This window comes from Fusarium oxysporum, chromosome 5 (genome assembly GCF_000149955.1).
Source record: "Fusarium oxysporum f. sp. lycopersici 4287 chromosome 5, whole genome shotgun sequence".
Classification (NCBI taxonomy): domain Eukaryota; kingdom Fungi; phylum Ascomycota; class Sordariomycetes; order Hypocreales; family Nectriaceae; genus Fusarium; species Fusarium oxysporum.
The window spans coordinates 4639077-4665349 of record NC_030990.1 but is presented as its reverse complement, the minus strand read 5'-3'; the positions used below and the strand labels follow the sequence as shown (position 1 = coordinate 4665349).

Here is a 26273-nt window from a genome sequence, read left to right as displayed (position 1 = left end):
TACTAAAACTCAAATTCGGGTGTGTGCCCTGACGATCCAGGTTACAGCCTTTCACTATCCAGTGTTCCTTTTATCACAATGACGTCTTCTCTCCCACATAGACGCAATGCTATGGCACGTGGCAACCCTTTCGGTGCCTGTTAGTGTCATAGATCGTTCAAGCTGCGCCGATATTTTGTAGGTATAATGCTTGACAGCTCCCCGCACTAATCGTCCCCGCTAAACTTGATCGGCCGCTGATGTTTCCCCACCATCTTGACCGTTGGTGTCTTCCCAGTATACGGTTGGACACTGTATTCAAATGAGTGTTACGATGATCTGACGCGCCTTATGCAGCTTGGCAAAGGTGGGTTCTCGGGATGGTGGTGTGTTGTCAACTAGCTTAGGGGATCCCCTCAATAATCTGTGATTCCTTGGCTTGAGCTCTGCAGCTGTGGGGGTATGGATGGCGACGGGACTGTGAATTCTAGTTTCCCCGTTTCAACACCACAAGGTGACCATGGTGATGTTTTCTTATCATCTGTGTCGGCAGCCTGAACCTTAATCTTATGGCCAGCAAGATGGCCGTGTCGTGTTTGGTCTCCTCCAATGGAGCCATATAAAGTGTATTGAGCCGCGGCGTTCTTCAACGACTCTTTTTGCAATACCACATCTCCAACATATCTTCACTTCTTTTACCCAGTCTTGATCAACATCTCCCTCCTGACCAACACTTCCTAGACTAACAACGCCATGGCCACGAGGGAGCTACTGATCGTTATTCTAAACCATACCAACGAGGAGCTCAACACAGAGCCTGAATGGCCAACTCTCAACCACGGCCAATGGAACAAGACGCCAGACTTACAGCCGCCGCAGACAATTCTAGCAGGGGAGAGCGGCATGCTACGCTGCAAGTCGAGTCATATAGGCGGAGGCCTTGATGGTTCGATCACATACCGCATCGTCGGATTCGAGGGGAGGAACGAGGTTGCGTTTATGTGGAGTGTCCCGTATGTTGGGGCAAATAAATTTGATGCCTCATGTGCTGTATCTGACTTTGGAGTCGAGATCTTAGGCGGGCGGGGTAAGGAGGCTGTCGTTGTCTTTGTTTTTGGTGAGTCTGATGCTTGCGGGGATGGCGAGAAAGTCTAATGCTCTTGTAGGACCAGCGAAGATGGCAGATGTAAGGCCCGAGTGATGGTGTGCGGGCAGCTGTTACCAAGTATCCTGTCGAGTGTGCCAAGAGTCTTGTAGGTGGCTTCAACCACAAATGAATCGACAAAATGTCATTGTATCTGTTTGTGATATGCAAGTTATTTGGGGATGGCCCTGATTAAGACTAAATGGATTATATTAGGTGCATGCTGCACCAAGTTCAATCTGTGTAGGTTATGGTATATTCCGTGGACCAATGAAATTATGCCATTCGGCTTCCGCAGTTTGTGGCTGCTTACTCCAAAAGATTAACATTACCCCGCCTGCACCCTCCCTAGGCTAGAACGCTGGAACAGTGTGAGATGGATTGTGGCCTAGACATTATCTGTCGCTTCGGAATTTCGCTGATAACCATGGACTTTGGGGTCCCCTCTTGAGTGCAAGAATCATTAGTCCACCATCTAAATACCGCAATGGTTCATGCTTACCTGGCAAGCTTTTCCGCATGTTGCTTTAAATCGGTCTTTGTCTCGTCGAGCTTGATATAGGTACGGAAAACGTATATACCCTGTATTTGGTCGCGTCAGCTCTGCCGTGTTCTGCTTAACGTGGAAACAACTCACGAGAATGCCACTCAGAAGATGGAGAAACCACGCAATGAATGAAAACGCAAGGGCTGTCCTCCACGAGCCGCAACCCGCCGAGTCAACATTCACCGTCCCAACAGGTCCGACTCGCCAATAGCGACCCCAGTAGTAGCCCCAATAATTGTAGTACCAACTCGCAGAGCAAGTGTGGCTCCCGGTTCTCTATGAATGCGGATCAGTAGGCGTGGGGTGATTAGAGGATGGCAAGGCCCTACCGTCTGGAGCAAGCAGTATGCCACGAGCCACATGACAAACATGACAAAGTCAAAAGGAAAGCCTAAGAACAAGGGCTTGAACGGCGGGCAGAAGCAGATGGAGTAAATAATGCCGAGACAGGCGACGACGATAGCGTAGATGATGCGTCCGTCAATATGCACCTGCGCGATGCCCGCAAGGTAGGTGAAGCGCGAGAGAATGCCCAGGACGATTATAGCGGAGGCGAGTTCGGAAAGACGGAGAATAACAGAGATGACTTTGTGCGCAACGCCGGTTTCCGCCATGTTTGCATGAGCTGGAGTGATGGTGTTTGAAAATATGATGTTGCAGGTTATTCCAAGCGAAATGGATGTTTTGCTACTCAGACTATCATGAGATTGTAGAGCGAGCAGTGCTGTATATATTCATGAAGCGGCTAGTGAGTTTCTGCCCTCGACGTAAATATTACGTAAATGTCATCTTCATCGGCATTGCATGTTTCGTTATGCTCAGTACTGTGTTCCCCGTCTGTCGTGTTAAATGACAAGCAGTATCAGCCCCTACAAGTCCCTTTATTGTTGACTGAAGTAAGTGGCTTGGGATTAGACGTAGCACAGTCTGGTTGGGCACCATCACATGCAACAAGATGTAACTGACGAAACAAATTCTTTATTGTAGCGCGTGTCAACCAGGGCGGACACAGTGCAACTGCATTCAACGTTCATTTAGTCCGAGTTGAAAGCCATCTCATGATTGCTGCTGCAATCTAGCCGAGATGCTGATAGGGCTTACTGAACTGAACTGATGGCTGCAGCAAGCCGTACTCAGTCACAACAAGATTGATTGGGAGATGGCCGAATGGCCCTGGGTATGTACAGAAGCCTCACCATCAGTATGACGCATTTCATCAACCTTGAGCCGGTGAACTTCCTATCTTGGTTCTGGCCGTGTAAAATATACTGACCTGCATATGGGGACAATTGACATACATCCTTTCAAGCCATCGGGCGACCTACTCGCTGCGGAAAGACAGGTAACTGACAAGAACATACGATGTGGCATATCACACACCCAAGCCCCTCTGCTCCGCATATTTCGCAAATTCTCCATCCTTCTCCAGCTGGGCATAGCAAGTCTCCTCCAAACCAAAACAGACTTCGATGCCTTCATCCTCGCCAGCATTTCTGACTCCGGCTCTAGACGGAAGTACAAAGAAGAAGCCTTCGAAATTCGGATGCGGCCATCTTAGTGCGGCAGGCGTCCCAAAGCCAAAGTCATGGTTCTCATATGATTTCATGGTATGCCAGTCAAAAGCCATGCAGTCAAGACCAAGTACCCAGTGCATATCTAGCTCTGACCATTGGAGGTTTGAAGACCCTGCTGCATACCTGATGAGATCTGACATATACTCTGGGTCGACAGAGTTGGTGCTCTCGCGTACTGCCTGAGCAAGAACTGGTAGGGTCGTCTCCAAGTCACCAAGAACCCCAGAAACGGTAAATGTCTTTGACTGCGGCATAGTGATAGCAGTGCCGATGTATCGATCTGAAATTGGGAAGCCTATGCGCCCACGGCCATTGACTGCATGAACTGCTTTGGATGGTGTAGCCGGATCTGGCTTGAGAAGCCTAGACTTGGCTCGGACAGTTGCACGCCACATGATAGACAGGATGGCATCATAAGTAGAAATCCAAGTTCCTGGATCCAGACCAGCACTGCATTGTGCTTTGAGTAGTTGTAGTTTGCTCTTTGGGAAGTGCCATATGCGGGTCTTGACAACTGGCATCTTGAAGTCTGCTGGAGGTGGGGCTGGAGGACCGTGCCGAAGTTTCATGATAGTAAACTTGGCACTCAGCTTCTCCAAGTCTTCGGCAGTAAGCTTAGGTTTGTTCTCCCCTGACAGGATACTGCGTGATGGTATCTCGGATTGAGATGCTGCAAACCCATTGAGCGAGTTCCCATTGGCCGCGGCAGCGGTGTATCTCGCCCATGCTGTGAATAGGCTCTCAAAGCCTGGCCCATCACAGACTTGATGCGTGATCGCTAGGCCAATAATAATGCCATCTTCGATGAATGTTATCTGGGCACCTCCTACTGCGGGACCAATGACGGAGATGTCACTTCCCGGGACTGGAAAGTGGGGGCCGACAAACTGTTCGGGTAGTACTTTGGGTGCATCAAGAAGATGAACGGGAAAGTCATGCTTGTCTAGAACAGGGAAGGCGGGTATATCTTCAGGGCTAGCGTCCTTGATGTGGAGGGTGAGGTGAGATTCTGCCTGTTTCTTCACCACAATGCGTCGACTTTCATTGTCAAAGTGTAGAGTTCCTGTTCACGCCAATTAGTCTTTGTGCTGAGTAACGCCGCGCGGATGACTGACCTGATAGGATGGGGTAATCAACCAGTGTACGCTCCAACCCAGTGACCAGACTCTCGACAATAGAGTCTTTGGAAACATCCTGGGGCATTTCAAAGATCTCAATCATATGCACGTAGAGCTTGGGCATTAGATGATCTAGACCCGACAGCTGAAAGATCACATCCGGGGCCTCTGTCTCAGCACCCATGGGCCTGACGTCGATTACCTGTGGACCAGTCATGATTGCTGTTATCCCTTATGGAGCTGCGCATCAGAGTGAGACATGCAGATAGAGGAAAAAGCAATGATGTAAAGGATGTAGGTGCAATTCAAAACAAGACGATGGCTCTGAATGGAGATAAGGTCCACTACAGCCAATAAAAAGCTGCTTTATATAGATGTTGCAGTAACGCTAAAAAGGGACATGAACACGAAGCTGTGGAGATGACTGTTCTGTTTACCGTTGGTTTCTTTTAAGCGACATGGTGTGATTGACCAGAACCATGCGACTTCGAGGCCGAGGTAACACTATTTCTACTCGTTTTCATATGCAGGAGAATCCTTCGTGCTGTCAAGGGCTAGATGAAATCAGCAGGACCGCAAGCATGTTCAAGGTGCAGTGTGATGGTACCTGCAGGACTTGAGCCTCTGATCTGAAGCTGAAGAAGTGTGATCATCGCTTCAAGACTGGATGATGGACTGATGGAGGCAATACTGTGTTTAACGACTAGTTAGAGGGATGCGACTTGCTAGTCGCCACATCCTTGCATTTCCTTTTCTCTAAAACAACGGACTCTTGTCAGTACAAACTCGAACTGAGCAAGCTTTAAAAAAAAATGGACCATCACGGTACCGAGAACCGGAAGCGGCCTTACAAATAATCGCACGACAGGACCAGTTTCCCAGAAGTGAGATAATTTCTGCATATAGTTGCCTACGAAGGATCCCAACGTCGTGTTCTCCCTTGATCTGATGCCCCGTGTCATACGATACGCTCCACTACGCGTCAACGGCTGATGCTACCTTATTCGGAGCTTCAGAACTAATATTTTCAAAACCCTTCCGCTTGCGCGAGAATTATTCGTTGGTTCGTCGTTGAAGCCCCATAAGGATCGAGAACCCGGTACATGGGCCCGCATCGGTTCCGCGAGACCAACATGGGTTTTAGGGTCGGTAACAAGGAGAGCACGTTGGGTTCGGGAGGATAACAAATTCTCCTATTGGCTGCCCAAGAAACAATTGTGTGATACGATCCTCATCTTCGCCTCTTTTGAAAGAGAACGGCCCTAGGAATACAGGTAGAATTAATGTATGCGATAGTCGCTTCTCGAGAGGATTCTCTCGCTTTTGTGATAAATGCTTGTGTACCATGTGATGTCGCAGATGTTGTTGAAGCTGCCCCTTATCGTTAGTCCAGCTATTTGAATGTCTTTGTGCGGCGCATTTGTCGCAGAAGCTTAGGACCGACTCAGTGATTACAGCCCAGAGTTCTAGCCCAACATTTTTTAACGAATGATTGGGCCATGGTTGACGGAAATGCTAGGGCCGTTGTGTTGGAGGGCTTTCCGCTCACAATGACCGTCCTTATCTTGGTATTTCTTGGTCTCGCAGTTATCACCGTCGGAACTCGCACCATGGTTCGAGTGACAGATGACAACTTTGGACTCGATGACTGGCTCATCGTCGCCGGCTTGGTAAGAATAGTCTTCCAATTCAAACTCATTGGAGCTCCTATTAACTGGTGCAATTGAAACAGGTCGTTTACATCGCCGACTCAGGTCTCGCCGTACACGCCGTCAAAGTCGGCATCGGCTCCAAAGACGACCATCTCAACGCATGGATGCAGTCTGAAGCACAAAAGTTCTACATCGTATGGATCACAGTCTACGTCGTCGCTGTCGCATTGATAAAAACTTCAGTATGCGTGACATTTAGACGCATCGCAGCCAAGTCGGTTCCGCTTATCCAATACGCCATTTGGGGTCTGCTTGTCCTTACGTGGGCATCATTCTGTGTGACGTTCTTCGGTATTCTCACTTTCTGTCGACCTGTCGAAGGAAACTGGAACACGGCTCTTGTTTTGGAAGGGAAGGCGACTTGCGCGACGACAGAGACGCTTATCGGCATTAGCCATACCAATACCGCGACGAGTATTGTAACCGACGTCGGTTGTATCGTACTGCCGGGAATACTGCTATGGAAGACGCAGATGACGATTAAAGCGAAGCTGCAAGTTTTATGTCTTCTTTCTCTGGCCTCAGTGTAAGCTTTCTTCAATTGCATCAGTGCCAAGTTTTATCTACTGACGGATACACAGCGCCTCTATTGCCACCATCGCTCGTGCTCCTTTCATCTCCCACTACAAGCGACCGACAGATAATCTCAAGTGTAAGCTGAACCTGATTGCGTTTGAGCTGTTACTGATGACTTGACAGACTATATCGGCTACATCGTCCTTTTTTCTTGCGTCGAGATCGGTATCGGCTGCACCGCCGCCTCCCTCCCATCACTACGAATCCTATACAAGCGAGCCCGAGGCCAAGAATCACAAGACTCAGCAGGGACACCCAATGCCAATACACTCATCACGATTGGCGGTGGAAAGATAGGCGACAGCAGTTCACGGGGCCCAAAGCGCGTGTTCACGAATCCCACTGACCGAGGGATAACCTCTACGCATGTTAACCGCGGGGACAACAACTGGGAACGATTGAGCGATGAGGATTCAGACAAGGGGATATTGGTGAATGGGCAGAACGGAATACGCGCTGACTATACATACTCGGTTGAGCTAGAGACCTATAATACAGGGAACCCTAGAGGTCCGCCACAAAGCGCTTCCTCAGGGAGGTCATGAGGTTCAGCCATGCAAGGTATGTGTATGTTAACATGTATTATTATGGAATATCATTCGCGCCGTTGATTTGATGAGACCCATCTTATTCTGTTTACTCATTGTGCTATCGACTATTGGACTGATTGTCCGTCAAAGATTGCTGTCTCTCAGTCCACTCCGCCCATACAAGCTCTGCCCACTCTGAGATATCCAATACCGTCCAAGGCACCACACAATACTCCAAGCCAACCTCATCTAACATCTCACAAAAGTCGTGAAAAAGCTGGATCCACTCTTTGTCGCTTCCAGGCATCAGTCGCACGCCATTATCTATCAGCCATGGCGTACCCGCCTCACAGACCACGATCAGAGATCTCTCCATCCCTGTCTGTACCTCCTTGCAGGCAGAGAGTTGCCGCAACTATTGCACTGCACCTGGGGCGGCATATCGCGTTGCGTAGACTAATGAATCGAACCCGGAACGGTCGGAGATGAACCACCTTGAGGTCCTGAGAGCTTCCTCCTCGGCCTCTGCTTGCGCTTCGAGGATGAGTTGTTGAAGTTCGAAGCACCTGCTCGTCGAGGCCTGGATATCTTCAGCTGAGTATTTATGTTTTGCGAGAACAGTTCTGGCGACTTCAGAGATGATTTGTGGCTTATCGATTTGATGTGTCGGCGAGCCCATGTCCCAAGTCGCTTTGAAGCTTTTTGACGAGTGTTGTCTTGCCTATGGACTGCGGTCCGATGATATAGATATTCGGGACATCTGAATTTAAATTCATGTTGGGCGTGGCGGGGATATGTGTCAACGCGTAGGCTCTCCGATGGTTGAAGAGGTGAGGGGGTCAGCATGCTGCGTAACATCAACGCCCAATGACGATGATTCACCAACGGCGCTCAAGTCAGATTCCATTGGATAAGCTCATCTGCACTTTTCTCTAACCTCTCAAGCGCGTCGCGTTTTCATCCCCTCATCTGAAACTCAATCTCAAGCCTCCTTCAAGGCACCGAGCTAAAATGGCTTCCCAAAAGACCGACAAAGGCTTTCTACTTACGGACAGCCAAACGAGGAAGAAGGACAGTCCATGCCATGGCTTGAAATAATCTCGGCATTTGAAAAGCACCCATTGTGCATATTACCGAGATCTCGGGGTGCAACTTGACGAAACCTATCGAGAAGACCACCCCTCCAGTACGCGGGTATGGTTGGCAGTACAGGTAATCGCGTCGCCAACGACCTGGAGAGAGGGTGAGGCTTCCAGAATGCGAACTTTGTGACCCTGGCGTGCCAAGGCAATGGAGGTGCCAAGACCAACCAAACCCCCGCCGACGACTATAATGTTAAAACATGGACATTATTATGGAGGAATAATATCGGACAACGATCAAAGCGAACTGATAGCTAAATCAGGACGTTTCACCACCCGGCCTATCCGTCACTACCACTCAGGAAACACAACACTACTTTTGTAATTAATCCAAGGCAGCTGAACACAACGGCAGTAACTAAGCGGCGATGTCGTAGGTGGCGATATACATTCCCCGATTGATGTGGGAATAGACTCAACTCAACTCTAGCAATCTCCAAGTCCGGAGATGCAGGATCCTGAAAGCAAAGCAGCGATACTAGAGCATAATAAGCAACAGTTTCAAAAGTGAATAAACTATTAATAATCCAGTCACCTCACCTCCAACTTCTCCCGCCGATGTGACGGTTCCGCAGTGCCCGTATGGAACTAATTTAATAGTCTAGCTAACAGAAGCTGCCCCGCTACCCAAAACATTATATTTGTTCATTCCAGCTTTTATCTCTTCTCTCACATTCCTTGACAGGATTCATTCTACCCAGGAGTATCGCCAAAGTCGAGATGTATGCCATCGTTAGTGCCACTGGCAAGGCTGGATATGCAACGGCAGTGTCATTACGCAAAGCTGGTATGCACGCCAGAGCCATCGTTCGCAATGAATCAAAGGCAGCGCCTCTAAGAGAAATCGGATGCGAGACAGCAATTGCCGATCTCTTTGATCCAGAAACGCAACCTAGTCGCGTTCTGGCTATCTCGGACTATGGTGCTCACGTTAACAACGATATTGGGATGCCTACCATATGTCGTGGCCTAGAGGAACGACTTACTCGCATCGGCGGCCATAAGATATTTCTACAGTCGGCAGAACACATACAAGGATGGGAACGAGTCTTTCCGGCAGTTAAAGAATCAGGCACATTGCAAACCATCCACTATCCAGTGGATAATCCCCTTCCAACTATCTCAGCCCCGGATCTAGGACCAATTGCTGCCCGTCTCTTGCTCCGGCCCTTGGATAAGAGTGGCGTGGACGTGGTGCATGCTGAAGGTCCGCAGAGATATTCCGCGGCTGACGTGGCAAATGCACTCGGTCAACATCTTGGACGGTCTATCGAGACCAGTATCGTTCCTCGGGCACAGTGGGAGGAAGTGTTTGAACGGGTCGTGAAGCCCAGCCTGGCTGAGCTGTTGATCAAAGCCAATGATGCTCAAAATCAGGGTGGTCTGGTGGACATCGGGCCAGACTCTAACGAGGTCTGCTTTGGCACAACTACGCTGTTTGATGCACTTGGACAATCGTTGATGTCCCTCTGATTTTATAATTAAATTGTACTTAGTGAATTATCCTCGGGTAGTCTTTAACAATCGCAATACAATTTTCGTTTTTTCACAATATAAGTTAATCTCAAAGGCTTTCACAGTGACCAACTGAACCCTGTTAAAGCTCTTTATATAAACAACTAACTGCATATCCAGGACCGCCTATTAGGCTTGTCTTTATTCACTCCGTCTTGGCTGGAGTCTTGTTCAGTGGCATCAGAGTTGTCGATGGGCGATAGTTGGGGTAGGCCAAAAGCTGCCGTCCTGAACTTCGGCCTTTTTTCCCAGCAACATAAGCATACCAGTCCGTCCAACCAACGTTGCTTAGAGCGATGTGTAAATCTTTTAACTCCTTGTTTTCGTCAAAAACTGGAAGTGTCTGGACATAGAGCCCAGCAGAGTGTCCGCCCCCAGTCATAGTGATTTTCGAGAACTGGAGGCCACCTACTCTGCTGAGTGATCGCGATGGAATATGAATATCATTCCATGAGGGGCCGCCGTGCCATCCCAATGAGTCACCTTTTTCGCGGCCATCAACCCAGACTTTGATGTTGTGAGTGTAGATTTCTTCAACACGAAGCATCAATCCCACTGCAACCTCGACAAGTGCAACATCGCCAACCACGCCCTTCTGAGTGTAGGTATCCTTGTTCCTAACCTCTTTCTCGAACTCGACACCAGTCTCTGTTTTGGCTTTGGCTTCCGCCTTTATCCCCATGTAGTTGCCTCCAGCTGAAACTTCCAAAGCGAACTCTGCTTTTGCATACAGCTTGGTTGTTGTAGTCTCCACACGTTCCTTTTCGATGTTGGTGACGATGCTGTTCTTGGGAAAGTCTCTGATTCTTGCAACAGAGGGAACCCATTCGATTGGTTTGTACACGACAATGTCTCCAGTGACGTTCCACCAGCCACCACCGGCAGTGCCGCCCCAGGTACTGTCGAGGCGGGGCAGGATGTAGTAGGCTGGGAGATCAGGCAGCGTGTCGTTGCTGATACCGAACCATTCCTCGAGCTGCTCACGACTCATTCGCACGTCACCATAGCATTGGTCAGAAAGGGGAATCCGATGGCTTTCGACGTCGCCATCGTTGTAGTAGTAGGCGCCATTGCCGTCTTTCTTGACGCCGTTGAATGTAAAGCTCATTGTACAATAGTATCGTTCAACGTGAGAACAATGAAGAAATATTGAAATAGTGGATTGTTGTAAGAAGTTATGTTAAACTTATACGGCTTGACCTTGGTCTTTTATACCTGTGGGAGTCAGATGGGCCCAGCTTTTACCCGGCTTTGCAGAAATCCCAAATCTCTGAGAACAATTCCGGTCAATAATTCTCATACCGGCAATTCCAAGCCTGTAAATGCTGAATATGATGTAAGATAAACTCTGGCAGCCCATTGTGGTGCTGATTGTCGGTGATCGACCAGCCAAGCAAGCTGAAGCTTTCAGCTGTCAAGGGTCCTGCTGAAGCTGACGGACGATGATCGAATGTAAGGGAATTAAATAGCCAGTTATAAGTGTCTCCAACAATGTTCACATCCACGGATACAACATATACGGAAAACCTGACATCATTTAACACATTACATGAAGTAATTATCGATTGTCTAGTGCTGATAGATCGCTGGTTCGAAAGCTTTGTGTTTTACGGCTCGCCTCCGATAATCCATTATGACGTAGGTTTGGAGTTAGTCTGCCTGCCACAACTGATCTCGAACATCTGTGCTGACTCAAACTGCATAAATGAGACAAGTGTTTCAACATAGTGACCTCACCGACCTGCCCAATTAGACAGATACTGGATTCCTTGCGCGAATAGAGTAGCCCAAATGTGAATATTCCACATATCATATGTCGCTAGTGTGCCGTGTCTCAGAGACACAGGCTGTAAACCAATTAGGGGGCACCTACTTGTCAGCGATCTGCACCAGCTGGAGCGGCCCGCTGTACTAACTAGGACCTGGATCGTCGGATTACCCAGTTACGCAAGTTCTTCGGTAGAATATTATTATTTTTCACCTATTCCAGTCTAGTTCTCAACTGCTCGCTCCATCGAGATATCTCTGGAGAGTGATCACTGAAGCCCAGTAAACGTTGAAGGGCACACCCGTCAATCCAATTAGTCGGTCGCTTTCGTCATGATGAGGTTGACACCCATAGCCAGCATCAATTCAACCCCTGGTTCTTTGCAACCTCTACCGTAGCTACCTAGATAACGCTATTAGAACCTGGAACTTGAAAGCAGGTTTATATTAATATCTCATTATTAGGTTCGCCGGATCATAATGTGGCTGGAGCTCACTCTCTTCAAGTTTGTAAACACAACATCTCCGTCATTATCCACAAGCTCTAGACTCAGGTCGGAGTTAGGGTATGGACCGTAAGGATTAGTGCGTATTGCCGACACTATAAAGCCTGCACTTGATTATGTCCCTGTGATCACTCTCAGAGATTTGCTTCCATTAATTCTTATTGGCTTAATATTCTACTATTCACTAAGTCTTCACCTTCTCAACAACCGTCGGCATAGCAGCAAAATATGTGCCTCAAACCCGACCAGCAATGCTCACTTGAGCCAGCAGGAAGCACTCTATCAGGCAGCGTTCTTCTTCTGAATTGGGGCGACAAGGAATTAGGGGCCGGGGATTGCAGCATCTGCACCATATAGAAAGTGGGCATGAAGAATAAACAATGCACCATCACAGACAAGATCGGTAGGCAAGCATAATACCTTGGTTCGATCTGTAGGGAAGTTCAGGATACGACCACCAAGCTGTGTGTTCTTGGTATATCCAAAGAGAGCAGCTCCAAGCACTTGACTCTGAATTAAGTTGGCATTGAGCAGCTCCCTTCTTTGTCTTTGGGGCCCACCTGGAACTGGAAAGACAGAGACAATTGTCGAGATGATCTATGCTCTGCAAACGGCTGATCCCAAAGCACGTGTTCTGGTGACGGTACCGACTCACAATGCAGTGGATAACATGATGCGTCGGTATATTCAGCGTCTCCAGAAACAGCCATTTGCTAGAAAGACTCAGCCAGATCTGGTAATAGTCTCAACTGAGGTATGTCACCAAGTGCCCATGTTCACAGGTGAGGTCTGCTAACTATTTGGAGGTGCAAAAAGTTGTGGACGATCTGCGTAAGTATACATGCAACGCCATGGCGGGACAGGAGATTCATTCTGACTACAAGGCTCTGAAGAAGGCCACGGAAATGGCAAAACGTAGCGACACCATCTTCACCACCTGCATTGGAGCAGGTATTCGGTTAAATTGCTCAGAGTTCTTTGACATCGTCACTGTTGATGAGGCTTCTCAACAAACAGAACCGAGTTCGCTAGTCCCACTTGTGAATGGCTGCTCACAGGCAATTTTGGTTGGAGACCATGTACAGCTACGGCCGACTGTCAATCAGACTGCCTTGGCGCTCGATTTTGACATCTCACTCTTTGAGAGACTCTACACCAAAGTCAAGCACTCCAAGGGCAACGGAGGCTTGAGGGCGTTGGTGTTGGACACGCAGTATCGTATGCATCCAAAGCTATGCGAGTTCAGCTCAGGGCAGTTCTACGAGGAGAGGTTAGAGTCAGGCATCAGCAGCTCCGCTAGGTCACCTATTAGATCTAACTTCTCATTCCCGCCAGCAAGGGTAACGAAACAGAGAAGAGGCCCAGGGACGATAGACTATGAGCGGGCTATCTTCATCAACTGCGACGCAAAGGAAATGCCAGGCCAAAAGTCAAAGGAGAATAGAGGTCAATCAGAGGTCTGCCTTCACATCTGCAAACTCTGAACCAGCGGTCCAGAACCCGAGAGCCCGTCGCACTCAATCGTGGTCTTAACACCATATACTCCCCAAGTCGAAGTCCTCAAGCGCATGCTCTCCAGTATATCCTACCGAATCGAAGTCTCGAGTATCGATGGGTTTCAGGGTCGTGAGGCGGACGTCATCGTGTTTGTGACCGTGCGATATAACGAGCACCGTGAGATCGGGTTCTTGAAGGACATGCGAAGGATGAATGTTGCTTTGACTCAGGCAAGATCGGCGCTTCTCGTTGTGGGAAGCCGGGTGACGTTAACCGAGGGGACGGCAGATGAGGAGAGTGCGAGTATGTGGAGGAGGTTGCTTGGGAGTCTCACGGAGGTAAAGTTGGAGGTTCCCGTCAAGGGCTCAGTCAAGAAGGGCTGATCTTGAGAGTATTGCTGTATCCGTACACTGAACAGGCATAAATCTCACACCGTCTTAGCTAGCGGTAAACGGAAAAGGTAGCTTCCGCGGAAACGTCGGACAAGCCCCCAAAAGTCCTCTTCACGAAATAGTGCTAAACGCGGAAACGGGTATCTCATAAACACCGATAGGTCAAACTCTAGGGGTGTATGTATGCCGAGATCCGAAAGGCGCCACGTTCATAGGGCAGAAGGGCCATGCAGTCATCTTTTCACATGAAACGCCCCATCAGGAATACTATTCGTCGATCATACCGCGGCATTAGAATAAATCAGCCGAGTGAGGCCACCTTCCTGAAATGCCGTCTTACGTGAGTCTAGATTTAATGCCTCTTTGCGGCACATGATTGAAGATCTTTGCCTCAGGAACCTAGTCTGTAAATGGAAGTGTTTTTACGGAGGAGAATCCCCTTATGCTCAGTTAGTGAAGGGAGACCATACGCTATACGGAATAATCTGCGGCCCGCGCCGCATATAAGTTCCGAGTAAGCTACCCGGGCCAATCGGCAGTCGTGGTGAATACGGGCCCACGGACATTATTGCATGAGCTAAGCCACTACTCGACCGTCCTACGGACCTGAGACTCGAAGGCTCTGAGTTGGGAGACCTTGTTCCAATTAGGCATAATCTTCGGGACTAGTGAGATGAAAATGGAATCACTCAAGTGCTTATAGACAGTATGCCAAGCGTTGGAATCACTTCTGAAACAGAGGCTGAGTACTGAGGATCGAATAGGACAACAGTTGTACAGTTTTAGTGTTTGTGATACTCACGCGCAGGATCGTGCATTGCTCTGCCACTGTTGAGTAACAAGTCAGATTGTCCAGGTGCCTTGAGAATAGTAATTTCTGCACCGTCAGCAAATGGAGAAACATATTCGAAGCTAGGTGGCCCTGGGGAAAGTGGAGCGTCAATCGTAGGAATCTCACCCATTGCATTAGCTCTCGCACTCTGAGGTCGGACTTAACCCTGACTTACAGCTCCAATTTTCACAAGTACTTTCGTCCAAGTTCAAGTAATACAATTGGAATCACAAATATTCCAAAAAGAGAGAACGGTTCGCGGCTATTCTCGTCCATGTTGATCAATTATGGAGCACATCTCGGTCCCGAGCTCTCAAGTGGAATCCGAGCTTGCGGCACATGCACCTTTATTCCCACTCGGACTATCGGGCGACGTGCCACATTCGTGCAATCTCCAGCGTCTATGTTATACGAGGAGGATCCTTGTAAACCCAACAATCCTCCCTTATGCAAGTGTCGTAACAACGACTTATTCGCCTCTGTGACTTGTTCACTAACTATTACTACATATGATAGTGAGTAAAAGTGATACTAGTAATATTTTGGTTAGCTAGTGAAGCTTGTATCCTACTATGTGTAGCCGCTCATTTCCTAGATGAGAAATACCTCACAGTGAGGCGATAGCCAATGAGTAGAGGGTCAACCCGAGATGATGATGATGGTGGACTAATTTCTTATGGTTGAGGACTTTTGAGAGGATTCAGTTGCATGAGGCGAAGTCCAGCACAGACTGTCTCGGGACATCGTGAGATGAATACTATCTTGGGAATCACTCATGAGCGAGCGTCACTATGGTTTGCCTTTCATAGCTTTTGAAGACTATAAGAACTCGAGGGCTTTCGCAGTCTTTGCATCTCATCATCCTCACTCATCTACTCAACTATTCAACCTCAACAGATTCTGCAGCAATCATGAAGGCCACTCTCTTCGTCTCTCTCCTCCTCTCTCTCGGCGTCACTGCCACTCCTGCGACCGACACCGTCACCATTGAGGACGGTGGCTACACCTACACTGGTATCGACAAGGTAAGCAAACTCCCCTCTCCACACTCATCATAAAGCTCTACTAACGCTGTATCTTACAGCCCCTCCTCGCCCTCCGTGGTCTTGAGGCTCGTTGCAGCTGCTTCCCCTGCTACTCTCCCCACGCAGACTGCCAGCCCGGAAAGTGCCAGTGCGCTGGTGACTATGGCTGCTGGTCTTGCGGTGGTGGTCGCATGCAGTGCCAGCCCGGCCCTGGATCTGGACAGTGCTGGACTTAGGCTTATTTGGTCTTGACTTTGATGGGGACTCTCTACATGCAAACGGATAGAGGTTCTTATCTACAATCGCTTCAAAGGATTGGCAATAGTAGCTTGAGATGTTGAGGTTTCTCAATAACTAGACACTCGTTATAACAGACACTTCTCATACACACAATCTCCTGATTCTCAAGGCTAAAGCTAAGAGTGTGACTGAAGACTCATGCCAAAGGCTCCAGAGCTCCTCTCCCACTGATCTTGACTTGACCAATCTGCCTTACAATTGCATCTGTAGATGCCCGCTTCCTACTGTCAATCCAATTCCCATGAACCTGAGTCTTAAGATGCATAGGAAGCTGTATAAAAGCAACAGGCTTCTCAAACTCTTTGGTGTCAAGAACGACAAGTTCACTCCGATTGGCAACACGTCTCTCAAGCATAGCGATGATCCATCCATCCCCTTCGGATGCATCAGGAGTACGAGGAATAAAAATTGGTTCCTGGACGAGAGAGTCCTTGCCTGCAAAGAACCACTTAGTTTCGCCAGTGCTGTGACTGTGCATTGCCAATCCATTCAGTCCGTGGAAGATATTTTTGCCACCTTGGGAAGTCTCGGGGATGAAGACGTTCAAGAATATGTATTCATTTCTCTTGGTCATGAAACGCTCGTCAATTCGTGGGAACTCGGATGGCACGTCGAGGATAATCTCTGGATCTACCAGCTGGGTCCCACTTGGGGCATTGAGGTCGATCTCCCAACGAACAAAGTCAGCTTTGGCGTCTGGAGCTGGCATTCTCCCGTCCTCAGGCGGGAAAAATGGGAAAGCATTGTCGTGAACCCGAGATGACTCGAGATACAGTTTTCCATTATCCTCCTCCCAAGCGCTGCCTGCATGGATATTCATACAATTCTTCCAATGGTAGACTCGATGCTCTCCTTGCTTCCAAGAAGCTGGAACCTTGGAGGTCCTGCGACGAGGAACAACGATGAAAGTAGCTGGAAGGTTGTAGTCCCAAGCCCAATGCTGCTTGCCCGCTTTCATCCTCTCCACATTCGCTTCAAACGGCCAGAGAATGAGAACGATGAAATTTGGTGTAATGACGCAGTCATGGATGGGAGCGCACCAGGGAGACTCAATCCATTGCTCATCATGCTTAATGCCGCTCTTGTCGAGAGAATAAATGACTATATCTCTAGTCGCTAGACCCTTGGCCTCGTACCCATAGACAACGAGTTCATCGGAGAATGGGTCAATTTTGGGATGCGCTGTAAATGCTTTTGCCTTAACCTGGCCTCCAAACGGATCATAGCAGAGAGTCTCGAGGGTATCAGGATGCATCTCGTAAGGAAGCGCAGATTCTTTAAGCGCCAAGAGACGATTCGCCCAGTAGACCATGTTCGTGTTGGCAGTTGAGTCAACGGCTGCTCTCACGCAGGGATGATGCGTAAATGGATTTCTGTAGAGACCGAACAAAGCCTTTCCGGCTTTTCTTTCAAGCTTATATCGTTCTGTCTCAACATACTTGATCTTCATGTCAACTCGACCGTTGTGGATCCTGAAGGCAGAGACGTGACCATCGCCGTCAAGGGGCACATTGTTGGGGTGAGGAGGGATGAAGGGATCGCACATAACTCGGTAGAATGTTCCGTCGATGGCAGGTGGAATTTCGCCGAGGACAACGAGATCACTGAGTTCTCCTTCAATTCGACAAGGGGAGTTGGAGCCTGCGAGATCGAAGGCTTGGGGCCATTTGGACTTGAGGCCATGATGTTCTTCAGGTGGGGACATGATGACAATAGTTGTTCCTGTTGAGAGTTTCGGTGATTGAATTAATAGTAGAGCAATTGCTACACTTCATTTTCTTCGTATATCAACGCGACGCAAGGCCGTTTATATTGCTATAAGTCGGTCATGATATCTTCACGGCCCCACTAACTTGGCGTCGCGATGCCTTCCACCTCCGCACCCTAGACAACCGTGACTAAATTGAAATCAGAGCAAGTCATCTTCTTCAGCATGTGGGGAGAGCGGGAAAATTCCACCGCCACTAAATGGAAAATGTCCAATGACGATGAAGTTATTATAATTTCCCCGCGATTTCTGTCAAACAAGGTTCTGGCTAAGTACGAAACGGGATATGATCTGTATGTGGGATTGTCATATCGGTAGTTGCACTGCCATTCGTCCGGAAACATCTTCAGCCAAGCTCTTAACAGTTCTCGGGGTACGTTGACCTCATGCACTCAGGGATAACCTGGAAACTGTCCTGTGCACCATGGACACGGCGACAGCTACGTCTCAACTGCAGCTGTCAGATCCATTACCCCGGCGTGCAGGTATGTACTGTAGCCCAGGTCCCTTAATACCTGCTCTCAACTATCCAGTTGCTGACGGCCGTTGTCAACCTGACAGAAACTTCGGACTCGCCCTCTGTTTGTTCATTTTGCCAACGGAGATTCACTCGCAGGTATGTCTTTCTCCCCCCAATGTCCACAGCCATGCCCATTGATGATGCTTCTCAGAGATGCTCTCAAGCGCCACTGGGGAATTTGCAAAGTCCGCCTCGAAAATGGGTCAGATATACCACTTCTGCCTGCTCGTAGACCCAGATTGAAGAAGCCAAGGGCCTGTAATCGCTGCGTCCGCTTGAAGCGCGCTTGCGATCGCAGTTTTCCTTGCAGTACATGCAGTATACGGAACTACGAGTGCTCTTACGAGCGGGCAGCCAGTTCCAAGACATCAGCGGTTTCAGAAGATTCGTCACAAGCAGAGATAAATGGCGTATACCAACAAGAGATATCCGATGGTGTTGTTAAAGCAGATGACGCAATGCCTGTCGTCTTGGCTGAGTTCATTGACTACTCACTAGAGTGGCTTCGATGTGAGTCCCTACCATTTCCAGTCCTCAACTTCGATGTCTGGAATAATATCCCTGGAAGTAACCTGCATCTTGGACCCTGTTTCGATCAGACAGTTCCAGGACAAAAGTTAACTCTACCGTTTCTAAAACGATTTACCGAGTCATCCGGCATCGCTGATGGTTTCAATTGCGGTACCTTAGCTCAAAGACGCCAGTTGAACAACACCCTCAACGACTCTTCTTTTCAAGATTTGACCGCTAAAACAGGTGAGATCTTGGGCATGATAAAGAGAACTTTGACTCGAACGCGGTCATGTTCCCATGCCAGCATAGAATGGTCTCCCATCGTGGAAAAAGCTTGTCTCGACTTCTTTTCACCCAGCAATCTCCACAGGTTCATACTTCTCTTCTGGTCCGGCTGGTATCCTAATAGTCCCATAATTCACAAACCAACCTTCAACTCCGAAGCTGAGCCCCCAGGACTGATTGCATCGATGGCTGTTCTGGGAGCGTGTTTATCTCCAGACTCTAATGACTTTGTACGTGCAATGGCATGGCTTACGCCCGTTGAGGAAGTAGTCTTTGCCGACAATATCCTATATGACGATTCTATCATTGCGTCTTCAGACCTTGTTGGGGATGAGGCGGTAGTGTGGGATAAACTGAAGGCGTTGCATGCTGCGTACTTTATATGTATTGCGCAGAATTGGGAGGGGTCGAAAGAGGGGAGACAGCGTGTTCGAAAGGATCGCTACAGTCGCATTGTCTCGGTACGCCTCATCTCATGGGCATCTGGGAGTTTCGCTAATCGTGTTTGGTAGATCGCTAGATCGTTTGGTCTCTACAACTTGAGCCTGGCGAAGTTGGATACTACGTTCTCTACTCAACAGAAATGGGCCAGGTTTATACTCCTTGAAAGCATGATTCGGTATGCACAACTCAAGTTCCACTCCTTATCTGCTTTCTTCTGACTATCTAGGACGGCAACTTATATCTATCTTCTTGACTCGGCGTTTGTTCTGTACTATAGACTGCCGCCGAGGGTAATATCGCTTGAACTCAATACTGGACTGGTTTGTCCTGAGGTGTGCTTCCAGGCAGAATCAGCCGCGGAATGCTTCCTACAACTGCACATGGCTACCATGGGAAAGCAAAACCAATCCAGGCTAACGGTATCGTCTGCTGTTCGACTTTTATGCTCACCTCACAGCTTAGACCTGAGCATTTTTCACAACCTCAGTTCCTTTAACATGTTTACAATTATCTCGGGTAGGTTCAACGTCCTCCCCCCTTTCATGTCTGACGATAGTGTAGCTCTTTGTTGTCTGGTGTTCCAGTACCAGACCACTCTGGTGGACGTGTCACAGGTAACGCCAGCAGCCACTGGTTTAAGTCGGTGGATATGGTTATGGCAACGAGATGGCCATATTGTGGTCGATTCCGACGGCTACTCCGTTGAAAATATGTGGAAACGTGCCGGGTTCATGCAACATGCCAACGAATATTATCATCTTGCTTGCGCAATGCTTGAGCGATGGAAGCTTAGCGAGAGACAAATTGGCAATACCTTGACTGCCTGGGCAGCGCCGCTTGGGTCAGTACAGGGTAACCCAAAGTATGATGATGGGGAGATGGTCCAGGTCAAGGCTCTCATTCATGATATGGAAAATATGACCTATTAATTGATTTGTTGTATTTGAAGTCTTGTTTCGTTATTTGTTGCAGAAAGATTGTTGTCTTTGGAGAGCCCACAATGGAATCTTTTCATCCTTTCGACTGCACCTAATCCAGTTCTCCATTGTGCGCTGCGATGGTCAAGGGACCAAAACATACTTTCATTTCCTACCTTCTATATTTCACCATTCTTCAGTACTCTCTTATTCTAAAAGTTCACAAGTTTTTTACGCAAATGTACATCTCACGCATATATACCGCATATGCTCAATAACTTTCTGCATGGCTTGGAAGTATCTCTTTAGACTTCTTCTCCGTTCACAGAGCTGGAATGAAATGGCCTAACTATTTCTAGAAGTGTAAGCGAGCTACCCGCCCACTGCGCCGTTCCAAAAAGTCATACGATCTATTTTTATCTCTTTTCTGACTCGGCCAAGTAATTTCATAATGAACCACATGACTCGTGTACACTCATTTAGCCAATATCAATATCCTCAGCGTCGCATTGATACAACATCAGCAACAGACGAAGCCAAAGCGCCAAGTGCTTACCCGATCATTAACCTGCTATTACCCGACAACCCGTGTCTTTGGTTAGAGCTTATACAAACAGTCGAAATTGCGCCGCAGGGGTCGTTTCAGATGACGGTACTAATTGAGGTCTGACTGCATGTTCCCAGAGTCAGCACCGCTTAACGTTTTCCGAAGCCCAACAAAGTGCCATTATCGTCTAATAATGTAAGTTCTGTGCCCTTCTGTACATCAACTGCCTGTGATTTTCTTGCTGCGATCATCAGAAAAATGGCTTCTATGTGCAATTCGCCTCGTTGGCGCCGCTTGGCTAACGCACTGGGAAGTAGTAAAATCCTTCCACCACCAATCTAATGTCGAGAGAGCGACCACGAGTTTTACTGCGTGCTGCTCAGCCGCGACATCGTAAGGGACTTCCTAAGGCTCGCACTGGATGCATGACATGCAGGTGAGATTAACGAGATCCACCCATTTCACATCGCGTGCTGATTTGATCGATCCATGCAGAATCCGCAAGATCAAATGTGACGAGGCGAGGCCGGCCTGTCAACGATGCATTGGCACTGGTCGTAAATGCGAAGGCTATGGGGATACAGACAGTGTGACCCAGCAGACACTAATCATTCGAGAACGACCACCAATTACACGTGCCCTCGATAACGATCTTGGGATAGAGCTGAGCTTTCATGCTTTTGACTACTATCGAGGCCATGTCTCTCACCAAGTTGGCGATACAGTGGACAGCGACTTCTGGGGAAACCTAGTGTTGCGACTTGCACCCACTGATCCCGCGATACGGCATGCCATCTCAGCAATCAGTCTGATGTATGCTGAAAAGACAAAGGATACGAGAGACATCTGTCCAAACTACAGACCCGCCATCGTCGAATACAACAAAGCAATCCTCGCCGTGCGGTCATGGCCCTTAGCCACAGAGTCAAGAGTCAAGCCCCTCCTCGTATGCTTGCTGTTTGTCTGTATTGAGTTCATGCTAGGCCACGAGCATCAAAACGCAGCCAAGATGCACATCCTCCAAGGACGAAGGCTTCTTGCAAATATCAAGGACCGCAAAACACCAGAAACCGACATTATTCGACAATACCTGGCCCCGATATATCTACGCCTCGCATACGTCGGCAATGACCTAGTTGACTTCCCACGGCATCTTCTACAAATGACGACGACACCGCTCAAGTTCGCTTCTCTGTCTGACGCGCGATGCGTCTTGTACTACCTCGTGGATCTCGGATTCACTGTCATTTACGAGGTGAAGTCGTACCGCTCAAAGGGCGCCGAAGAGGAGACTTCGGATACTGAGGGAGATACTTTGCAGTCAAGACACAAACATATCATCCGTGAGCTGGCGAACTGGCGTCACGCTTTTGAAGCGTACCTTGCGTTCAGCGATCTCCATGGGCCAGACATGAGAACGGCAAAGCTTCTCACGATGCGCCATTGCCTCATGATAGTGTTCCTTGACTCAATGGTCTCGGGGTCCGACTACGTCTGCGACAGAAACAGCCTTTGCGAAATGTCCATTGCTACTGATTCCGCAGCCTTTGTTGTTAAATATGATAATGACATCCTACAGGGACCATCATTCACTTTTGAAAGCGAGGTTGTTGGTCCGGTTTACTGGATAGCAGCCAAGTGTCGACAACCTGCTATTCGGAGAAGAGCACTTGAACTTCTTTACGAGCGAGAAAAGACAAACCGAGTCGAAAGTCTCACAATGATAAAGCATACTATTGCAATGGCTAAAAGAGTCATCGAGATTGAGGAGGAGGGACTCGAGATACCACGCGGCACTAAAGCTATCCAAGATTACCCGAACATGTATGAAGTTATCTCGAGAGAAGAGTCCAGCGAATGGGCAGAGGGGTTTCTCACCGATCAGAAAGAACAGTGGCCTGTGCTGTGGGATCTAGGGAGTCACTGCTCTGACATTCCAACAAAGTTGACCGGTATTACTGCTGCGAGGGAGCAGAAAGAACTTGCTGAAGGGCTGGCTAAAGGATGGCCGAGAGATCGACTTATCTGGCCTTATGGAATCACGAGAGAACGGAGGGTGTTGAGTGTCGTCGTCAAGAAACATACTGCCGATGATTTATGGTTGGAGTATGTGAGAGAGCCATTGGCACCTGGTGGAGAATACCGAGTTATGAAGGAGCATATCCGTTTTGAATGACGACATAATAACCGTTGTCGCCTATATCATGGAGTTTGGCGCTGTAAATTGTTCTATTCTATTGATCCTACCAGTGGCCTTGTTTTGCTGCAGTTAATTCCTATCAATGGCCACTAAAGTACAGCCGGCTTGGCGTTTCGGTGCAGCTTACTTGTACTTTCACAGGTGTATAACAGTATGTTCTGGGACTGATGGGCTCCTTGGCTCCAAGCTTCTAACAGTCAGAATAGAGCGCGCAAGGACTCTCGGAATGTCTAGTTAAGGTGAGACTCTCCAACTGCCTACACACTACTTTCCAGGCCATCTCGAGCGCCAGAGTAGTTAGTGCCTGTCAACGTCTGTTTACCATCTCTCTCTCTTCTGTTTCTATGAAATGGCCAATGCAACCACCTCCTAGCCTTTTCCTCCAATGGTCTGGGTCCCTCTGGTCATTTTGCTCTGTTCGGCATGGTTGGAGGGAAGTACACGTGGTTGATGATGGAAACGAGAGAAACTGGACCGGGATTGCCGTTGTCAAAGCGACTTAATTCCTTCTGAATTAAGCAAAATTATCGCCGTGATGAGCAGTGCAGAAACTGCTGTAGCGATCATGTAGGCCAGAGTTAAACTGCCTGGCGTACTAAACAACCTGGTTGAGAACCCCAGCGGCAAGAAGATAACTGTGACATAGGTAAACCGTTTAATGTCATCAGCGCGTTGTTGGTCAAGATAATTGCTTATTTTCTGGAGGATTTCCGAGAGTAAGTCGATGAAGTTCAAGATATCTTAATACGTATGCCTTAGTTCTTGTATGAGGTGATCGCTTGAGACACTTTGCCTTTGATATAATGTTCCTGTACCGACTCTAGTCATAGAAAGTCCAGCGTGGTTTCTTGGCCTGTCGAACCTTCTCGCGATTCTGCCATAAGCCGATTGTAATCAGGTTCTCTAAAAGGTCTTTTTCTACACTCTGCCAGAGCCTTTGAACCTTCTGGTAGAGCGAACTGATCTTGGAACAAGATCCATAGTCGATGTCGCGATACTCAACGTCAATCGAACTATTGGGTTCTTGTATTATGTCCTTCAACCACGACCCTCGCCTCCCTTAGAATAACGTCAGCTCCCGACTGCAATTTTTCAACCATTCGACTAAACAAGAGTAACCCTAGCACTCTGCGTTGTCGCCAAGGCGCTTTCTTCGCATTAGCCTCACCAGTCCTATTCGTACTCTTAAACAGCTTGTGTAAATCTTGAAAAGAAAGACTGAGACAATTACACTATTTGTGGTGCTTTTCCAATACATGTACCAATGACAGCTTGGACACACAGATGTCTTAAAACAACTTCGTAGATAAAACTGCTACTCTAATATAACTATGATACTACAAATGTCCCAAAACTATTAATCAGCCTCGGCACCCTGAGCGCCACACTTCTCTTCGCAGTAATACGTAAACTATGAACTGATCAGTATCTTTAATTTCACATTAATCTCTCTAATCATACCTCATCGCCACCCATGTGGCCCTCTGCCGAGTTGCAGATTGTTCCATCCTAGTGAGAACATTAGCGAAAAAAAAAAGCGATCCAGCTTAGAGCAGCCTAAGCTCACAAAAGTACAATCAGGGCACGTGTCCCACATCTCACCACCAGTGTTTCGCTGCTTATACATATCGCAAGCGCACTTGGTAGCATCGGCAAGGACTTCATAGGTGGTCTGCCAGTTGTAGCTTGGGCTGAATGGGGTTCCGCCTACGGGGGACGACACCCTGTTGGACACACAGGCAGCAGCCTTGTGAAGAGCAGCGTGAGCACTATCCGTTCAGTCAACGAAGTCGTTAGCTTCTTTGCAAGGAGATGTCAGGGGGCTGTGTAGACGTGACGAACCCGCTGATGGCCATGAGGGCCACTGTGAAGAGAGAAATTTGCATGATGAATAGGATACAAGAAGAAAGAATAGGTTGAGGAAGTTGAGTTGGCTAGTTGAATTTCTACGGTAGATGAGCTAAGATCTTTATACAGTTTGTCTCTATTCTTCATTCATTATATTTCTTGCCGGTCCGAGAAGAATTCCTGTAATAGCTAAAGATACAAGGGCCTATACAACAACTCTTTGATCCAAACAGGATATTCGTAAACCGATCATCGGTGAAGCCGTATATCGGCAGTTGAGCTTGGTACAATATTCCCGCCTATCAGGTAACACAAATTTGATATTTTCATGGCATGATTCAAGAACCCAGTGCCAAAGGATCTAACGTCTCTTACTATACGAGCAGCTGTTCCTATTAGTTTGGTTGCCCCACCAATGAACTAACTACAATAGTGACTTGATCATCAACAACCCTGAGAAACCTGAGACGAATCTCCACTTCAGAACTCCAGAACTCGCGTCAGAAAAGGAAAGTGCGTTATTTACTCGCCCCAGATAAACTCTATTGAAATAAGGATTGACATCGTACCTAGAAGCTGTCAAATGCATGGAGTGACGTAGCATGCGTGATCCGTTTTCTGAGCAGTGCTAGGAGGACCGTTAGACTTAGTGCTGTTGGGCGACATGAAAGTCAGAAGATGATACTTTCATTGGAATAAGACCCAGAATTTGATCATCGCGTTTGAGTATCACGCTCAAATATAAATACTTGGTTGGCTCCTACTTAACGAAGAGCAAATCAACCGCGCCAACTCATACAATCACATTCTCCCTCATCTCTCATATCAAAGTCAAGTCTGATAATCTTTACAAGATGCATCATCTTAGCCTCGTCTATGCTTTGCTCATTTCTGCCACTGGCGCGATTCCGTTCGAAGACTCCCCCTTCCCAGGAGCCATTAAGTGGACTCCCAACCACCAAATTCAGCCTGGCGATGTCATTGTTCCTGTAAAGAGTGTTTGTAAGTTGACATTCTGAAGACTATTTCAAGAACATATGCTGAAAACCTAATAGCCTACGTCGTCAAGGAGGAG

At 48.1% G+C, this 26273-nt stretch overlaps 13 protein-coding genes across 16 annotated transcripts; 7 read left to right on the top strand and 6 right to left on the bottom strand.

Moving 5' to 3' along the window:
* Positions 1 to 732: 732 nt before the first annotated feature.
* Positions 733 to 1180, top strand: FOXG_02575 (uncharacterized protein; the record flags this gene model as incomplete). The annotated part of the gene is made up of 2 exons (XM_018380031.1): positions 733 to 1096; positions 1146 to 1180. The coding sequence occupies 2 exons, from the start codon at positions 733 to 735 to the stop codon at positions 1178 to 1180; spliced, it is 399 nt and encodes a 132-aa protein (XP_018236199.1).
* Positions 1181 to 1283: 103 nt separating this feature from the next.
* On the bottom strand, positions 1284 to 2358 carry FOXG_02574 (uncharacterized protein). Its single transcript, XM_018380030.1, has 4 exons — positions 2000 to 2358; positions 1761 to 1946; positions 1626 to 1705; positions 1284 to 1569 (listed from the first exon to the last, which is right to left on the bottom strand). Exons 1-4 carry the CDS (start codon positions 2282 to 2284, stop codon positions 1512 to 1514), a joined length of 609 nt encoding a protein of 202 aa, XP_018236198.1. The 5' UTR covers positions 2285 to 2358; the 3' UTR covers positions 1284 to 1511.
* A 279-nt stretch (positions 2359 to 2637) lies between these two features.
* FOXG_02573 (uncharacterized protein) lies at positions 2638 to 4687 on the bottom strand. Its single transcript, XM_018380029.1, has 2 exons — positions 4360 to 4687; positions 2638 to 4307 (listed from the first exon to the last, which is right to left on the bottom strand). Exons 1-2 carry the CDS (start codon positions 4577 to 4579, stop codon positions 3043 to 3045), a joined length of 1485 nt encoding a protein of 494 aa, XP_018236197.1. The 5' UTR covers positions 4580 to 4687; the 3' UTR covers positions 2638 to 3042.
* A 1224-nt stretch (positions 4688 to 5911) lies between these two features.
* FOXG_02572 (uncharacterized protein) lies at positions 5912 to 7374 on the top strand (the record flags this gene model as incomplete). The annotated part of the gene is made up of 4 exons (XM_018380028.1): positions 5912 to 6032; positions 6095 to 6600; positions 6656 to 6726; positions 6774 to 7374. Coding segments are annotated over 4 exons (1120 nt in total), but the record flags the coding sequence as incomplete, so codon positions are not given.
* A 221-nt stretch (positions 7375 to 7595) lies between these two features.
* Positions 7596 to 7859, bottom strand: FOXG_02571 (uncharacterized protein; the record flags this gene model as incomplete). The annotated part of the gene is made up of 1 exon (XM_018380027.1): positions 7596 to 7859. The coding sequence occupies one exon, from the start codon at positions 7857 to 7859 to the stop codon at positions 7596 to 7598; it is 264 nt and encodes an 87-aa protein (XP_018236195.1).
* Positions 7860 to 9042: 1183 nt separating this feature from the next.
* FOXG_02570 (uncharacterized protein) lies at positions 9043 to 9795 on the top strand (the record flags this gene model as incomplete). The annotated part of the gene is made up of 1 exon (XM_018380026.1): positions 9043 to 9795. One exon carries the CDS (start codon positions 9043 to 9045, stop codon positions 9793 to 9795), a length of 753 nt encoding a protein of 250 aa, XP_018236194.1.
* A 187-nt stretch (positions 9796 to 9982) lies between these two features.
* On the bottom strand, positions 9983 to 11042 carry FOXG_02569 (uncharacterized protein; the record flags this gene model as incomplete). Its single annotated transcript, XM_018380025.1, has 1 exon — positions 9983 to 11042. The coding sequence occupies exon 1, from the start codon at positions 10943 to 10945 to the stop codon at positions 9983 to 9985; it is 963 nt and encodes a 320-aa protein (XP_018236193.1). The 5' UTR covers positions 10946 to 11042.
* Positions 11043 to 12702: 1660 nt separating this feature from the next.
* Positions 12703 to 13990, top strand: FOXG_02568 (uncharacterized protein; the record flags this gene model as incomplete). The annotated part of the gene is made up of 3 exons (XM_018380024.1): positions 12703 to 12864; positions 12917 to 13556; positions 13608 to 13990. The coding sequence occupies 3 exons, from the start codon at positions 12703 to 12705 to the stop codon at positions 13988 to 13990; spliced, it is 1185 nt and encodes a 394-aa protein (XP_018236192.1).
* A 1624-nt stretch (positions 13991 to 15614) lies between these two features.
* FOXG_02567 (uncharacterized protein) lies at positions 15615 to 16263 on the top strand. Its single transcript, XM_018380023.1, has 2 exons — positions 15615 to 15856; positions 15916 to 16263. The coding sequence occupies exons 1-2, from the start codon at positions 15743 to 15745 to the stop codon at positions 16090 to 16092; spliced, it is 291 nt and encodes a 96-aa protein (XP_018236191.1). The 5' UTR covers positions 15615 to 15742; the 3' UTR covers positions 16093 to 16263.
* A 29-nt stretch (positions 16264 to 16292) lies between these two features.
* FOXG_02566 (uncharacterized protein) lies at positions 16293 to 17861 on the bottom strand (the record flags this gene model as incomplete). Its single annotated transcript, XM_018380022.1, has 1 exon — positions 16293 to 17861. The coding sequence occupies one exon, from the start codon at positions 17859 to 17861 to the stop codon at positions 16293 to 16295; it is 1569 nt and encodes a 522-aa protein (XP_018236190.1).
* Positions 17862 to 18253: 392 nt separating this feature from the next.
* FOXG_18347 (uncharacterized protein) lies at positions 18254 to 20710 on the top strand (the record flags this gene model as incomplete). 4 transcript variants are annotated; one of them, XM_018398420.1, is made up of 7 exons in its annotated part: positions 18254 to 18409; positions 18486 to 18540; positions 18596 to 18954; positions 19135 to 19703; positions 19755 to 19861; positions 19913 to 20202; positions 20248 to 20710. In XM_018398420.1, exons 1-7 carry the CDS (start codon positions 18349 to 18351, stop codon positions 20613 to 20615), a joined length of 1809 nt encoding a protein of 602 aa, XP_018236189.1. In that variant the 5' UTR covers positions 18254 to 18348. The 4 variants fall into 4 exon arrangements, with proteins under 4 accessions (XP_018236189.1, XP_018236187.1, XP_018236188.1 ...); XM_018398418.1 differs by having other exon boundaries at positions 18596 to 19703; positions 20248 to 20634; XM_018398419.1 differs by having other exon boundaries at positions 19913 to 20615.
* Positions 20711 to 21378: 668 nt separating this feature from the next.
* FOXG_02565 (uncharacterized protein) lies at positions 21379 to 23454 on the top strand. Its single transcript, XM_018380021.1, has 2 exons — positions 21379 to 21586; positions 21646 to 23454. Exons 1-2 carry the CDS (start codon positions 21492 to 21494, stop codon positions 23324 to 23326), a joined length of 1776 nt encoding a protein of 591 aa, XP_018236185.1. The 5' UTR covers positions 21379 to 21491; the 3' UTR covers positions 23327 to 23454.
* Positions 23455 to 24707: 1253 nt separating this feature from the next.
* On the bottom strand, positions 24708 to 25236 carry FOXG_02564 (uncharacterized protein; the record flags this gene model as incomplete). The annotated part of the gene is made up of 4 exons (XM_018380020.1): positions 24708 to 24761; positions 24812 to 24859; positions 24918 to 25119; positions 25193 to 25236. The coding sequence occupies 4 exons, from the start codon at positions 25234 to 25236 to the stop codon at positions 24708 to 24710; spliced, it is 348 nt and encodes a 115-aa protein (XP_018236184.1).
* Positions 25237 to 26273: the final 1037 nt, after the last annotated feature.

Bases quoted from the DNA above. Each gene is read 5' to 3' on its own strand.
- FOXG_02573 (XM_018380029.1), bottom strand. From the start codon at position 4,579: ATGACTGGTCCACAGGTAATCGACGTCAGGCCCATGGGTGCTGAGACA. The intron at 4,308-4,359 runs GTCAGTCATCCG...TGGCGTGAACAG, and splicing joins TGATTACCCCATCCTATCAG to GAACTCTACACTTTGACAAT.
- FOXG_02565 (XM_018380021.1), top strand. From the start codon at position 21,492: ATGTCGAGAGAGCGACCACGAGTTTTACTGCGTGCTGCTCAGCCGCGA. The intron at 21,587-21,645 runs GTGAGATTAACG...CGATCCATGCAG, and splicing joins ACTGGATGCATGACATGCAG to AATCCGCAAGATCAAATGTG.
- FOXG_02567 (XM_018380023.1), top strand. From the start codon at position 15,743: ATGAAGGCCACTCTCTTCGTCTCTCTCCTCCTCTCTCTCGGCGTCACT. The intron at 15,857-15,915 runs GTAAGCAAACTC...TGTATCTTACAG, and splicing joins CCTACACTGGTATCGACAAG to CCCCTCCTCGCCCTCCGTGG.
- FOXG_02574 (XM_018380030.1), bottom strand. From the start codon at position 2,284: ATGGCGGAAACCGGCGTTGCGCACAAAGTCATCTCTGTTATTCTCCGT. The intron at 1,947-1,999 runs GTAGGGCCTTGC...CCGCATTCATAG, and splicing joins CATACTGCTTGCTCCAGACG to AGAACCGGGAGCCACACTTG. The intron at 1,570-1,625 runs GTAAGCATGAAC...CTTGCACTCAAG, and splicing joins CATGCGGAAAAGCTTGCCAG to AGGGGACCCCAAAGTCCATG.